At 33.8% G+C, this 16,889-nt stretch overlaps 2 protein-coding genes and 1 non-coding gene across 11 annotated transcripts in view; 1 reads left to right on the top strand and 2 right to left on the bottom strand.

Annotated features, from left to right (window-relative positions):
* Positions 1–4,280: 4,280 nt before the first annotated feature.
* LOC126825089 (uncharacterized) lies at positions 4,281–5,974 on the bottom strand. Its single transcript, XR_008788576.1, has 3 exons — positions 5,890–5,974; positions 4,698–4,804; positions 4,281–4,419 (listed from the first exon to the last, which is right to left on the bottom strand). It is a non-coding gene; the product is annotated as an uncharacterized LOC126825089 (transcript).
* Positions 5,975–6,197: 223 nt separating this feature from the next.
* Positions 6,198–11,051, top strand: LOC126825085 (tubulin delta chain). 8 transcript variants are annotated; one of them, XM_050554543.2, is made up of 4 exons: positions 6,198–6,397; positions 7,279–8,084; positions 8,653–8,817; positions 10,642–11,051. In XM_050554543.2, exons 2-4 carry the CDS (start codon positions 7,319–7,321, stop codon positions 11,043–11,045), a joined length of 1,335 nt encoding a protein of 444 aa, XP_050410500.1. In that variant the 5' UTR covers positions 6,198–6,397; positions 7,279–7,318; the 3' UTR covers positions 11,046–11,051. The 8 variants fall into 8 exon arrangements, with proteins under 8 accessions (XP_050410500.1, XP_050410504.1, XP_050410502.1 ...); XM_050554547.2 differs by having other exon boundaries at positions 7,340–8,084; XM_050554545.2 differs by having other exon boundaries at positions 6,198–6,379.
* A 735-nt stretch (positions 11,052–11,786) lies between these two features.
* The window catches only part of LOC126825084 (matrix metalloproteinase-25), a 45,762-nt gene continuing 40,659 nt past the window's right edge, over positions 11,787–16,889 (bottom strand). For both annotated transcript variants that reach the window (XM_050554542.2, XM_056101948.1), the window contains one exon: positions 11,787–16,584. In XM_050554542.2, the coding sequence (XP_050410499.1) occupies positions 16,337–16,584 (248 nt within the window). In that variant the 3' untranslated portion in view covers positions 11,787–16,336. The remainder of the gene's footprint in view (positions 16,585–16,889) is intronic.

A 16,889-nucleotide genomic window follows, 5' to 3' on the forward strand; every position in this document is an offset into this window, starting at 1 on the left:
AACCAGCTGCAGATTATGAATATTGATAGGCATTGATGACCCCAATGTTTCTAGCTAGGCAACAAAACATACGCCCACAGTGGTCGACAAGGGTTGTCGCATATTTATTTTTTTGTAGGTACATGTAATTCGGTTCATTTACAAGACAATTTCATACTGATCAGATTAAATTTTCGTCGTTTGAGGGTTCACAAGGTTCTAAAAAACTGAAACAAGGACTTCAACTCTGGAAATAATTTACAGAAATTGTTGAAATTAAGACACGCTCTTTCGTTTTACCAATTTAAATAATGCATTTAAATTTTTATACAGATTGGATGGGTGGTTATTTCCAATACAAGTATGGCAATTTTGGTATATATGGAAAGTAGAAACATCCAGTCTTATTAAAAAAATACTGGATTCTCTAAAAACACCCATGGAGCGCATATAAGACAAAAATTTAAGGGTTTCCCCAACCAGCAACCCGATGCTTAGGGATATCCGCTGAGTGACGTCAAAGGTTGCACCCAAAGCTTGATGTATTGTTGATAAATTTTTGTAAGAGATGGATAGAGAACAAGCTAAACAAGCCAACAGCGAGGCTGATGTGAGATGTCCCCCCCCCCCCCCATACCCCCCCGAAATCCCAAAATAAATAGATGACACATATTAATTGCACATTTATTTTTTCTCAAAAGTATCAAGCAATCAAACTATACTCTAAGTTTCATCACTCTGTATCAGATAAAATTAAAATTATCTTGTTCCAAAGCATTGACCAATGAAATTGATTAGCTCTGCCTAGCTTCAGCTCGAAATGTTAATCATTGAACTCAGCCAAGACATTCACCTAATGAACATCTACGTCAAGTTAAAACATTGTACCTCAATTAAAAGCCGGCTTGTTATGTTCCAAAGTCTTGACCAGTCAAATTGCTCATCACTCCTTTGTCTAGGCAGAAAATTCTCACCATCGAACTTAGTCAAGGTAATGATATAATGAATCTATATTTGGAGTTTCATCGCTCTCACTTCATTATAACCAAAGTTATTGTGCCCCAAAGCATCAGCAAATCAGATTGCTTATCTCTGCTTACGTAAGCAGACAATGTTTATCATCGAACTCCATCAAGGTATTCACCTAATGAACGCCTGCACCAAGTTTGAAAATTGTACCTCAATTAGAAGGAGAGTTTATTGTGTTCCAAAGTCTCGACCAATCAAATTGCTTATCGCTCTGCTTACCCCTAGCAGAAAATGTTCATTATCGAAGTTAGTCAGGGTATTGAGATAATAAAGCTACGGTGTCCTCACTCTCACTTAATTAGAACTAAAGTTATCGTGTCCCAAAGCATCAACCAATCAAATTGCTTATCTCTGCTTACCCTAAGCAGAAAATGCTCATCTTCGAACTCCATCAAGGCATTGACCTAATAAACACCTACACCAAGTTTGAACATTCTAGCTCAATTAGAAAGAGAGTTATTGTGTCCCAAAAAGTGTGACAGGTGGACGGACAAGATACGCCCACATTTTGCAAGAGATGGATAGAGAACAAACTAAAAACAAAAGCGATTTTTCGTACAATCCGAGGCCATAATACAGAAAGTTATGGTCTGAAATGCGAAAATATTGAAAGGGACTGAGATATTCAGGATATAAAGTTTATCAAAATCATTTAAAAATTGTGACTTCCACAACCTTCGTATTACATACTTTTACACAATTTGTGTATAAAAAGTGTCCATTTTATCGGGCAGTTATGTTTTGATTTTCATGAAATTCAAATTTAACCTTCATTATGGTGGAATGGTGATATATTTAAATGGTTTTTAAAATCGGATAGAAAAATAGTGACCTCTAGAGAATCCGCAAACTAACCAGCGGCTGCCAGGCAGGATACGCCCACATTTTGCTCGAGATGGATAAGAGTACAAGCTAAACGAAAAGCGATTTTTCGTACAATCAGGGGCCATAATTCAGGAAGTTACGATCCGATGTGCGCAATGTCGAAAGGAACCAAGATCTTTGGGTTATAAACTTACATTTCAAGTTTCATCAAAATCAGAAGAACATTGTCACCTCTTGCGGGTCCACAACCTTGATATACCATATTTTTACGCTATATGAGTACGAGGGGTGGCCATTTTGTCTGTCAGTTTTGGTCTGATTTTCACGAAATTCAAACTCAACCAACCTTAGGGTGTAAAGGTGATATATTCAAACGTTTTTTTTTTAATCGGACAATAATTGTTACCTCTAGCGGGACCTGAAGCTAAAAACGCGATTTTTCGTACAATCGGGGGCCATAATTCCGGAAGTTATGGTCCGATATGAGTGAATATCGACAGGAACCGAGATCTGTGGGTTATAAACATACATTTCAAGTTTAAAGCAAATCAGATAAAAATTGTGATCTGTATAGTGTTCACAAGCTAAAAACGTGATTTTTCGTACAATCAAGGGCCATAATCCATGAAGGTACAGTCCGATACATGCCAATATCAAAAGGAACCGAGATCTTAGGATGATAAACCTATATTTCAAGTTTCTTTGAAATCGGATGAAAATTGTGTCCTGTAGAGTGTTCACAAACAATTGTGGACGTCCGGACGGACAGGGGCGACGACAATATTCGTCCACATGAAAATGTGGGCGTATAAAAACCACAATTTTTTTGTACAATCCAGGGCCGTGATCCAGAAGTTACGGTCTGATATGCTCAAATAACGAAAGGAAACAAGATTTTTGGGACATAGACATATATTTTAAGTTTCATCAAAATCTGATAACAATTGTGACTTCTTGGTATGACATACTTTTACACTATTTGCGTACAAGGAGCCGCCATTTTATCAGGCAGTTTCGGTCCAATTTTCATGAAATTGGAACTCAGTCGTCATTAGGGTTTAACAGTGATAATTTAAACATTTTTTGAAATTTGATAGAAATTATGATCTTATAGGGCCCACCAGCTAAAAACATGAAATTTCGTACAATCTGGCGCCATAATCCAGGACCAGGATGTTACAGTCCAATATGCGCCGCAAATATCAAAAGGAACCACGATCTTTGGTTTATATTTCAAGTTTCAACAAATTCGGATAAAAATTGTGACTTCTAGAGTGTCCACAACCTTGGTAATACATACTTTAACACTATTTGCATATAAGGAGCGTCCATTTTTGTCTGGCAGAACTCAACCATCTTTAGGGTGTAACGGTGATATAAATAGGATAATAATTGTGACCTCTAGTGGGACCACAAGTTTTAACCACAGTAATACTATTAAATTTCTTTGGGATAAGAAGAAAGAACACTAGCAAGATACATTATATTTAATACACTAAAGATAGATCACACAACTATACTACGCTATCATTACATTCACTGTTTTAGTCATTTCTATTACTTCTATGTTTCCTTCTTAAACTTGTTATAATAGTTTCATTATTAGGAAATGCAGTCACACCCTTGAAAAATGTGTCTTTTTCTGGATCAAACTTCACTGAATTTAGAGCGATGTGAATATTTTTTGGTAAGTTTAATTTAGCTAAGTCCTCATATACAGAAGTATCTCTGACTTCAGTTTTAAAATAATTTAAAACATCTTTCAAACTGTTCATGTTACTAAGTTCTCTATTACTAACATTGTGATCTAATTCTGTCATCAGTTTTGTTAATATCTGAAATGTATAAAATGTAACATAATTATAATACAAAATACACCATTTATTCAATATCAATTGAATATCGTTTGTGACGACATATTTCACACAAGTATATAATAGAAAAAATTAAATTAGTTACACTTTCTAACACACTGTAACGTATAGCCTTTATGATGGGGAAAATTTGGCAACAACAACAGCATTAGATATTTTTATAACTCTTAAACAGACTTTAACTGTCTGTCGAATAGTAGTCCCTTTTTTTGAAACTGGACGGAACTACAGCCTTCTGTCTGAAACTTGTTCCAAAGATGCAATTTGGTTATTAACAGATAAAGTTTGACATTTGATTAACCTACTTTGAGAGTTTTTGCACCATTTTCTATTTTTGCTTAACAAAGGTAACTTAAATTTCATGTGTATGTTGTACCTAATTCCATTCAATCATACACTTTCTTAAAGTAAAAGATCTTCAAGACAATTACACTCAAAATGCTGCTTTTATCAGAACTGAAGTAAAATAATCACGCTTTATTCCTATCTGATTTCTATTTCTGACTATCTATGCCAATGATATTTTTCTAATTTGATATGATAAGGACTGAGAGTAAAACTATCATTGACGACCTTGAATTTCATTTTTCTATCATTTAGACGTAATGATGTCACGTCTTCAGGAACTTCACCCAAAATCTCTTGAACAATTTCTTTTACTTTGACTTCTAGGTTTTCTGGTGGTTTGTATCCTTTTACTAATCTGGAATGCCTGTAATAAATGAAACACTTTAGATCAACTCTATATTCTTGTGAATGAAATGTACAAAATTGACTAACTAGTCCCATTACATTGGATAGCTTTTCCACTCTTTAATATCATTTATAACAAGTTGAGCACAAAAGCTAATTACTTAATTTTACCAACATTTCAGTGCTGGAATTATGATCTCTGTGGTTTTCTAAATGTAGAATGAATTGTTCCACTAGTGTCTAATATCTTTAACATTGTTCAATATTTTATAGGTCTACAAAAAAATCAGTTTTTACGTTTGCATTTTTGAAGATTTAAGACGTGATATTGTTTTTACTACTGGTTCATGTTCTTCTACTTTTTCTTCTTGATCGGACTTCCAGAAAAAAGCATTTCTTAAAACCTTTAAAACAGAACAATAGCATCTTGATAAACAATTATAAACCTTAATTTAGGTTACAATTACTGAGGACTGTAAATGTGTATAGAATATGGCTTTATTGCAAGAATCATTTTGACATTTTGTATTTGCGATATGAAAGCCAATTTCAATGAAAGAAAAAACACTGATAATGACTGGCATATATCATAATAATATATGGCAATAAAATAAAGTGTCTTGATATACGAGTCTAAATAGTACATAATATATATATATGTAAGATGGTTATTATCTGGGAAACATAGCTACAATCCAATACAGAAAGGTCTGTAAAACAATTGTTTAAATATCAGACTGTCACAGATGTGCAATAGGGTCCAAACTTGTTACTGGAGAGCAAAGAAAGAATCACATATAATTCTTTGCTACTGTACGTATATATCAAACATTATACTATAATGCAACACTACTGAACTTACGGGAGCCATGGTGGGATTTTCCAGCACGGTTTCCCCTTGGCAGAGGTCCCGTGTACATCTTGGCGGGCACATAAAAGAACCCTTGACAGTTAGAATTCGATATAAGAATTTGTACAAGTAGTGTTGCATTGGCCCGGGCAGAAGTTCCCTCTAGCATAGCACACTGTATGGTTTAAGCCCGTCTTCATTAAACCCCATTTCATTTTTACAGAGCTTACGTGTACCTGACTTTTAACCCAGGGACACATGTACTGTATTGTTATGTTATGGATTGTCTAGATTGAATAATCCAGATTCTGAATCTGATGGCTCCTGGGGTTAGATTATTTAGTCTGACTCGACGAATACTATGGATTTTAATTAACGGGAGTTGATTTCAATCACACAGGTAAGTTTACAATAACCAAAGTTAAGTAGTTTGATCATAATCGAAGAAATCCGTTTAAAATTTACGATGGTTCATGAGACAGTAGTTTATTAGTACTGTACTCAGTACTGTAGGGCCTATCCTATAGTTCAATTGACGTTTGTCAGCAGACTGACTCATAGTGAAATGACATCTTTGTAAATGGAATCATTTATGCCCCAAGCTGCGAATAGAAAAGTAATTTTACGTTAATTTCACACCTGAAAACTACAGCTGGAATGTCTGTTTACAAATAATTTTGTCCGCAAAGAAGCGCACATTCTGGGCGCTGCCATTTTGGAAATATATATTTTATACCGGAAATTATATGAAAAGAAACATATGTTTAACCAATTTCAGCTTTTTTAGATCTCATCTCTTAAGAAGCGTTATAATAGACCAATCGCATACACATACCATATGAAGTGGCAATGTATTAAAATCAAAATTTAGCATTCTTATTACTTTCTTCGTTTCGTTTCTAAATAAATAGAGTATATAAATTTTGTAATGCCGTGAATTCCAGTTATCTCCCTTAGAGTTATCTCACATTCCGACAATCCCATTTCGATAGAAAACAACATAATTTAATCAGGACGAATATATGTTATTACCACACGATTAGTTCTCAGGTCGCAAATGCATTATCGCTGAACAATTATACGGTGTCTGCTCTGTACTAGATAATTAAGTATGTCATCAAGTCTGGAGGTAGAACCCACTTGAGGAGTATGGTCGCCTAATTTATTATTTAATTAACAAATTGTTGGTGTTCTTCCTGGGCTATTTGTTAAGGACAGATCAATTTTAGTCAAGGTTGCTGAGATGTGAATAACATTAGGGCACGTGATTGTTGGTGAGATTGTCGGGTTGGGTTAGGGTAAGCATTAGGGCTAGGTCCAGAGTTAGGATTGGGCTAGGCTGCTAGCCCTAGCTATTCACATCTCGTCTCGTGACCATTGACCAAATTTGAAGTTGGCCTTATCAATGGTTTCTTTGGGTTGTATTCCTGATTGTTTTCAAATTTGAGTGAAGTCTGTGTCACTACAGACCCGGGACTGTACAGCGCAGTGGACGCTTACGACTAGCCCCTGGATCCATTCACTTTTTTTGATTTGGTTGTTTGTGTTTTTCTGAGTATGATGTTTTGTCCCTGTATTTGTTTTTGTGTAAATTTTGTGTGGTGCAGTCCCCCTGCACTTACTATTAGATAACATTTCAGGCCTAAAGAAAGACCTGCAATAGGCAGATTTAGCTCTTGCATAATGCATGTTTAATAAAATTGTTTGCATGAAACATGTGAAACAAATTGGTTCTGCATGTTATAAAGAAGTGTTCTAATTTTTGAATATTATGGTTACTCTTCAGAACAGAGATCTATTCTCAAAGTAGATAGTTCTCTGTGTGCAGAATGCTGTGTGATCCAGTGATTATATATTCATGTGTGAGTGGTGAGCTACTTGAGATTCCAGAGTGAGAGAGGGTATGATGATCACTGACATCCCAGATGAAACAATGCGTTTTTTCATGCAATCATTATTTTTCCAAATTTATTTTTAGATGTTATTTTAAAAATGTAATGCTGATATTCCCAATATTTATATTTGCAGACATTTCTTTTAAATAAATGAGAATACAAATTATCCTGTAATGTCTATGATTACTGTTCAGTTAGGCCAGTGTGGTAATCAAGTAGGAGGACAATTATTCTCAACAATAAGTAATGATATAGATGGAAAGCAACACATGGTCTCCTCTAAAGAAAACAAGGAATATGGCGATCAAGTTGTGCAAAGATTTTTCAATCGTGTGGATGGACATGATATAATCGAGGCAAGAGCTGTCATGGTGGACATGGAATCAAAAGTAATAGCAAAGACCTGCTTGGAAGCAAAAAAAGGTGGAAAATGGAAATATCCGGATAAACAACAATATTGCCAAAAAAGAGGTTCAGGAAACAATTGGGCTCATGGATATTGTATCCATGGACCAAATGTCAAAGAAACTGTTATGGAAATGGTGCAAAAAGAAGCAGAGAAATGTGACAGACTTTCAGGATTTTTGTCTCTATTAAGTCTCGCAGGCGGTACTGGTTCCGGTGTTGGTACATTTATTAATGAGTCCTTACGAGATGAATTTCCCCATTCTTTTATCATGAATCAAGTAGTTTGGCCATATAATACTGGTGAAGTGATAGTACAGAACTATAATGCTGTATTAACCTTGTCTCATCTATATCAAACTGCTGATGCCATTGTTGTCATGGAAAATGATCATTTACATAAAATTTGTTCTCGTTTGCTAGACATTAAAAAGATATCTTTTAAAGCTATAAATCATGTCATCTGTCATAAACTTTCGTCACTTTTCCTTCCTGCATCATCATCAGATGACAATATTTCACAAAATGATTTAGGTAAGCCCTGCAAAAGTCAGTCATGGTTTGTTAATAATTTTTTTAAAAGCATGAATTTTTTCAGAAGGGTGTCTCCAAATTGACTAGTTTGGATCTCTTTCTACTATACAAAAACAAACATTCCAAGCAAATGTACCTGTCAAAACAATGAGCCTTTTAATTTGATATTTGTTATCTTTTGCTTGTTATCATATCATACTAAACAATTAACTAAAGATCATGTGAATCAATCTATTTCAAATGGCCCCAAAAGATGAAAAAAGTAAACCGTACCACCTTCCAATTTGTTGAAATTTGGAATCTGTTTTGAATTTCCTTTCCAGAAATACCTATTTTGATTAGGGTAATCTGAATATTGGTGGTTATGTCCATTTTGTCCAAAATTGTGTGGGCTGGATATAAGCTAAAATTCATAATATCAGCTTTTTCGCCAGCACAAACATGTAAACAAAATGAAGGGAGTATGGCTAAGCACACTGGATGAATTGACATAGAAAGACAATGTTGAAGCTTTATTTTCTTGATGAAAGGATCCAATGTCATTTCAGTGATAGATGCTATATTTCAGGTATGATATTACATCATTTAGTTGGTCACCCTGAATATAAACTACTCACTATTAGAAATATACCACAGATGTCTGATAGATCTATGGAGTTCAGCTCCTTTCACTGGCCAGGTTTATTAAAACATCTACGACAGATGCTGGTAGCTGATGCAGCAATGGAAGAAGGTATGATCGGGTTTTCAGTGGATGTAACAGGTTCGAGAAGAAAATAAATAGCAGTGTGTAAGGGGTGGGGGGGGGGATGGTCTAGTGGTTTAATGTGTGGACGTGAAATCACAAGGTGATGGTCTGTTAAAGAGATGGCATAGTATAGATTCCCCACTATATGATTGGCCCGATATGATCTAGTTGTGTCAAGTGGATGTTAAAACCCCCCTCTCTCTCTATCTCTGTTGGTACATCTCATCTGCCCTAATAGAGCAGAAAAATAGAATGTTGGTTGAACCCCTTTTTGTTTGAGCAATATAATCTGTATTACTGCATTTTTGAGCTCACAGAATGAAAGAGTTATGTCTATCTAATCTTAATAGAAGTTTGTCATGTGTATCTTTTTAAAATTAGGCTACGAGCAACTCCAGCTTCATTGTTTAGAGGCAAATCGAAAGACTTGAAAATTTTAACAATTTACTGATGGTGTAATCCAAGCAGAAGATATGAGCAAGCATTATCTTGTCTTTACTTTTTGTCCCCCGCCTTTCGAAGAGAGCAGGGGACTATTAAAATGGGTTCGTCCGTCCGTCACACTTTTTGGGACACAATAACTCTCCTTCTAATTGACCTAGAATGTTCAAACTTGGTGTAGGTGTTTATTAGGTCAATGCCTTGATGGAGTGTGGAGATGAGCATTTTCTGCTTAGGGTAAGTAGAGATAAGCAATTTGATTGGTTGATGCTTTGGGACACAATAACTTTAGTTCCAATTAAATGAGAGTGATGAAACTTGGTGTATAGTATATGGCCTCCGATTGTACGAAAAATCGCTTTTGTTTTTAGTTTGTTCTCTATCCATCTCTTGCAAAATGTGGGCGTATCTTGTCCGTCCGCCTGTCACACTTTTTGGGACACAATAACTCTCCTTCTAATTGACCTAGAATGTTCAAACTTGGTGTAGGTGTTTATTAGGTCAATGCCTTGATGGAGTGTGGAGATGAGCATTTTCTGCTTAGGGTAAGTAGAGATAAGCAATTTGATTGGTTGATGCTTTGGGACACAATAACTTTAGTTCCAATTAAATGAGAGTGATGAAACTTGGTGTATAGTTTCATTACATCAATACCTTGACTAAGTTCGATATTGAGCATTTTCTGCTCGGGGTAAGCAGAGCAATAAGCAATTTGATTGGCCGAGACTTTGGAACACAATAACTCTCCTTCTAATTTGAGCTAGAATGTTCAAACTTGGTGTAGGTGTTTATGAGGTCAATGCCTTGATAGAGTGTGGAGATGAGCATTTTCTGCTTATGGTAAGTAGAGATAAGCAGTTTGATTGGTTTATGCTTTGGGACACGATAACTTTAGTTCTAATTAAGTGAGAATGATGAAACTTGGTATATAGTTTCATTACATCAATACCTTGACTAAGTTCGATGATGAGAATTGTCTGCTTAGGCTAAGGAGCAATAAGCATTTTGATTGGTCAACCCTTTGGAACATAACAACTCTGCATCTAATTGAGCTAGAATTTTTAAACTTGATGTAGATGTTTGTCTTGACTGAGTTCAATGATTAACATATTGAGCTAAAGCTAAGCAGAGATAAGCAATTTCCTTGGTCGATGCTTTGGGACAAGATAACTTTGATTCTATCTGATAGAGAGTGGTGAGACTTAGTGTATAGTTGATAATCAGTTTGATTGCTCGATACTTTTGAAAAAAATAGATGTGCAATTAATTAACATGTGTCATCTATTTATTTGGGGATCTCGGCGGGGGACATCAGCCTCACTGTTGTCTTGTTGATACATGTAATTGATCCGTTTACTTTCCTTTCAGGTATTGATTGGCAGGTTAATGCTGGTGATGAGACACCAAGAGGTAGTGTTCAACACAATCGGTCTTTAGCCAACATGTTAGTTCTACGAGGAAAAGATGTCATCTCTACAGACACATCATCTTATCTTGATCCTAAGTTATACACTTCATGGACAGATCCTGAGTTAGGATTCAGTAAACTTATACAACCTCGAGCTTTTAACAGTTACGAGAAATGTGCTGCATTGATCAGTAACAGTCGATCTCCAATCCGTCCACTAAATCATATCATAGATAAAGCATGGAATATGTTTGCAGCACGAGCCTATGTTCATCAATATACACAACATGGACTAAATGAAGAAGATTTTATTGATGGGTTTGTTACACTTGAACAGGTTTTAGCAAGTTATAAAAAGTTATGATTATCATGTTTATTGTTTGGTTATTGTGATGTTATAAGATTGGGCTCAAAACAGGGGGGTTGGATGGCCGAATGGTTAGCACGCGGGCACTGTATCATACGGTCTGTCATTGAGTCAACTGTCCAACCTCGTGGGTTTTCTCCAGGTCCTCCGGTTTCCTCCCACTGCTAAAGACCCCTACGCGCAAGCGAATTATTGAAATAAAATTGAACCATGTGTTAGTCCCGAAATGACCTAGTTTGTGTCGAGTGGACGTTAAACCCCATTTCTCTCTCTCTCTCTCTGTGGGCTCAAAACTTTGAAGCTTGTGTCCAGTCCAGTCAGTGGCCCATTCCTGTTGGATTCTTCATTAAGCTTTATTGGAAGGGGGTAGAATTTTAATGCAGTTTACATCTGTCTTGCCCTATATCATATGCAATCTTTGTAGTTTTCTGGTTATTTCAAAATAACAATTTGATCATCAAATGCAGACATTTAACCTTGAAAATTGGTTGAAGCTATCTGATTGGCAGAAAAAATTAGAATAAATTCACTTTTCCACCAATCAGGTGGTGCTAATACTAATCTTCTGATATCAAACTGATATGCGATTAATCTAATGCACTACCTGCCGAAGAGTGATGAGGTGTCCACTATCCCCAGGTTTGGGATAGGGATTCTTATGTCTTGTTGATTATATTTACCAAGGGTATGATATACTTTGCTTTCGGTAGCTCTCAATTTCAATTATCTACAAAGCTGTGTGTTTTGAATATTTATTTTACATGTAGCATTGTGAAATATTATAATAGGTTCAACTTGTTATACATTTTTTAATCTTGCTACTATTTCTCATATCGATCTGTTTATAGGTGATTTAAATTTTGACTAGAACTAAGAATTATATTTCAGAATAACATACCAGTATCCATAGTTTAACAATTTAATTTCTATTTTATTTAACAGTCTATCCACTTTTTAATTCCAAATGATAATTAAATTTTTCTAAATAAACTAAGAAATGTATCACATGTAATCAAGTTTCACCTGTTCAAAGCAAAGCATTCTTTCTATAATTAGAAACACATCATACGCTCATTCAAACAATTAGCACGTTGGTGCAATACATAGAACATAAATAAATGCAGACCTTCGCACATAAGCTGATTTTTTAAAATGAGTATTGTAGGGAAGATCTTTCAACCTTTTTGACTATCAAAAATGAGTAGATAGGGGTCAGAAAAGAGGCAATTAAACTCAGATTTATGAAAACATTGGTCGACCTGTCAAAATTGTTTTTATTATAAATAGTTTCAATCCAATATACTGAATCAGTTTTATTATTGATTTTAGCAGCTACAAGTAAATCAGCTAATGTTTGAAGATCTTTACACAAGTGCACCAGGTTATATAAAGGAAGATTCAATAGATTCTTTCCACATATTTTTCTTTGTCTCCCAAAGAATAGTTATTCCAATAAAATTATCAAAAAGTAAGAGTTCTATTGAATCTATAGATGAAGATATGATTAAAAATGTGTTAATAATAGAAGATATGTTGATAATATTCAAGTTTAAATGGTAAACTTACTGTATATATTTGTATAAAGGTATCATTATTTTAGGTATACCAATATTGATAACATAATAATCAAGCTAATAGAATATAAAATTTATGATAGCTAAGAATAAAATAAGAGTTACAAAATTGCTATATTTTTTTTTATATTGACTTACTTTCTTAAAACAAAACCATTATGACATATTTTAAAATTTATTTTGTTTTAAAAAAAGCTTAAATCTTGGATATGAGTAGATAAAGATAATAATGATTAGTAAGATTAGAAACTAGATTTCACTTGGTTGGTAAACGGCGTCAAAAGAATGAATGAACTTAAATATTTCGATTAAAACAAAGATTATGATAGAGATGACTTGAGACAGACTTTATTTTGAGTCATTTAAGAGTAAATGTTTTAAAAAAGCTTTGAGTCACCTATATCTAAGATATTGTTAATAATTTGGGCAGTGGTTCACTCTTGGAGCAGGATATGTAAAAAAAATTACATAAATTTAATTACATAAGATAAAGAAGATACATTATATAATAAAAATTTACTAAATTAACATAACTAAGAATTGGGTGAGGATAAATTCCTATACACTGATACATCAAGTTATTGAGTTGAAATCTACAAAGCCATTGACCATGTTCAATCACTGAAGATGGGATTGCTATTTTTAATGGGACAATAAGCCAGACTCATTACAATATCACAAAAGTTAAATATGGATATATAAAAACCCCGCTCAACAGATTTTAAGCAGAAATGAGAGGTGATATGACCCTTTTTCAAATGATAACATTAAATTATCCTATGCCTCCTTTATATATACAGTGATAGTATACAATATTTGTATGTATAAAGACGGCACAGGATTATTTAACATTATCATTTGAAAAGGGTCACTCTACACTCTCTGCTGGCATCATCGTTTGACCCAGCAGCTACACAGATCTACCACCTCTTTTAAGAGAGTGCTGCTGATCTCCCTCCCCTTTTCTCGTTAAAAGTTAAAAAATGTACTATTTTAATTACTGTAAAGGCTGTTATTAATACAATGAAGCCCATAAAGTTTAAAATATCTACTTTCAGATTGGGCTTACATGGAAAAGATTGCAAATTATAATTATTTTATTTACCCCATGGCCATAAATATAAAGATATTGGCATGAAATCAATGTACACTTCAAAATGGCCATAATTTGTTTTAGAATGAATCAATTTAAATAATATTTGGACAAATGCTGCATATTCTGGCAACTATTTCAATACCTGATAATCTCCAATGGCTAGACTTCTTCAAAGTCTAGCAAAATATATCCAATCTCACTATGGTGGGCATTGTATAATGAACATAGTAATCTCTTAACAATACATATAATACACTTTCATGTATTTATTATTACCCTTTTTATTCCAAACTTAGCAAATATTATTAGGCTAAATTATAGTCCCTTTAGTGTAAAGGGGAAATAATTCTGTTTATCCTAAAATCTGTTTTCAATAAAGCACTCTAATAAATCACATCTTCATACCAATGTTTTGTTTATGTACATTTTATTGTGTAATTAAATAACGAGCACCTACTGCACACCTCTAATTATATTTAATAACATACTATCATAATATACACATATATTGACATACATACAACTAATCCATAGAAAAATAAACAACTTGGTATACATTGTACATACATAGGTGTATATGTTTACATTAAGAGCAGTTAACATGGAACCATTGACTAAAGCTCTTCCTAATGTAGTTGGCAGGACGTCTAGGCAATTTGAGCAATTTATTGTGCTGAAGCCCGTATCTAAACTAAATATTTAAAATGGTCTATACACATTAAGCAAGAGTGTGTCCTGCTTCTGCAAAGCCTATATGCCACAACATGTCTACATATTAAGAGAAAATAGTTTTGCAAAAGGCTTATTATATCATTGTAAACTGTGTTTATGTTACGGAAATACTTCAACATGCTTTGAAACAAGTATAGAGTTTCATTCTACATTAAACTGGATGAATATACACTTTCATCAAAACAAGCATTTATTCCTCACGACCCACTATCAACTGTAGACCTAGCTATTGAAAATATTAAAACGATACCAAGCCACCCCAATTTTCCAGAATTAATTGCTGGTGCATACCCATCACCGAGAAGCCAATATGGGATAACAAAGTGATAGTGTACCAAAAGTGTTGGTTATTTAGGAAAGTTATGTTTACATAATAATAACCAGTAGTATTTAGGCAGTACTATTGATAGTAGGCTATCATATTAGTGATTACACACCTAAACAAATTTTGTCAGATACATGTATATTAATAGAAACATATTGATCTAATCAAAATTTGGCGTTTTGATAAAATTACATCTGGTCAAGTAACACCATGCATTTTAAAGAAATCTCATGCTATAGGCAATTAAATGAGTATAATATACCTGTGAGGATATACTATCAATGGCAGCTATTAAATATTATTACAAGTGCATTCATATGTCAAAAACTGAACAAACAAGATTCCAGGTGTAATGGGTTTCCTTAAATTGGGACGGTTCATTGGTAATGGTTATAATCCTTAACAAAAAAATACTAAATAATACCCAACTTAAGCCATCAATCTAAATCAATTTGTTTGGCACATTTTTGACTAGAAATCGAAAAAATATCTTAAAGTATTGCACAAAACCATTGAAAATGAAATATTATGAATGACAGCAAATGAGTGTTACTCTCTGTCAATCTTCAATAAAAGGTTTAAATTTATTCAGACACAATTCCTCCCAAAGCTATAGCACTTATCCAGATTCAAAATCTGATTTCTTCTCATATTGCTGTCCCTTTAATTCAAATATTTGCGACCAGGAAATAAAAAAAGACAGCAACTTATTATTCCCAGACATAATTGACTCTTGAAACTATTTTAGTTATATTAACTAAAATAATGAGTAATACACACTAAGAAAAATAAATAATAAATAACAAACATTTAACACATTTATACAACAATTGAAAGTTGGTCGTCATGATGCAGCCATCCTAATTAATGGTGTTCCTAATTGACTAGGGATAACATTTAATGTTGATTAAGTGATGATAATTGTTTTGTGTTACACTTAATAAAATTTTTTTTCTAAAATCTGGTACTAGCTTTGGTGGAATGCAATTGACCAGTTTCAATAAAATAAATTTGATTTTATATCAAAAATTAAAATAATAATTGTTTAAAAATTAAAATGTTGTTTTAAAGTTAAATTGAAGTTTAGGTTAATGTGTAATGTTTAAAGAATATCTTCTTAAAATCTGGAATATTAACGAATCGCCACAGCAATTTCTTACATGGTATATTTCCCTTTGACCAACGTACTATATATATATTTCAATTCAGATATACATATTATTACTTATTAACTCACAACCCGACAGTCACTAAAGACATTTAATATACTTGTTTTATACAGAAACTTTCCCCTTTCTTGCATTTACATTCGTTTTCAGGCACTGTTTTTTACAACCTTATGTGGTAAGGTCCCTTTGAAGCTTAAGTTTTCTAAAAAATATAGAATTTTCTATCTAAAGACCCCGTCTTTAAACCAGCCTTTAAATCAGCCGTTAAATTACAATATCAAGACATGACAACAATAACTGTCGTAATGTCTTTTGTATATCACACTTTTTGTCCGTAACTAGAATTTATTTATTTGGAAAAATAAATTACAGAATGCTAAAGTAGCATCTGGTTAAACTTGGTTCCATACTCGACTTAAAACTAAACTAAAGGCAATGAATATGGCACTAATAGAATGGAGACTGGCTGAGCTGTCTGGTTTCTTCTGCCAGATATCTTGGACTTGATTAACTAATGATGACTTGACGTTCTTACAGTTAAGCCAATCCGTTGCGATGGGTTTAGGATAACCGACTCTGGTTTTCATTTTCAGATCATAAAACTCCCAATAGTTTGGACCGTAGAAGAAATAGGTTTTACCTGCAATAGAAACATTATTATATCATTTGTAAAAAAAAAAAGTCCTAACCATAAAATTCAATGATCTCTCCCAAACCATCTAATGTCAATCAACGACAGTTTCTGCTTTCGTCATTAATTCCAGACGTACTATGTTCTATTCAGATATCTGGAAATCATACTACTTGTTTGAATGGTTGATGACACTAAACAAGTGCATCGGTACCGCTGCAATACACGTCCACATTCCTGGGGGTCGGGACATGCACCAAAATAAATAACTGCCGTCTTTAAGGTATAAGGAATAAATATGCAAGTTCCAAGAT

Source organism: Patella vulgata, chromosome 6, assembly GCF_932274485.2.
Source record: "Patella vulgata chromosome 6, xgPatVulg1.2, whole genome shotgun sequence".
Lineage (NCBI taxonomy): Eukaryota > Metazoa > Mollusca > Gastropoda > Patellidae > Patella > Patella vulgata.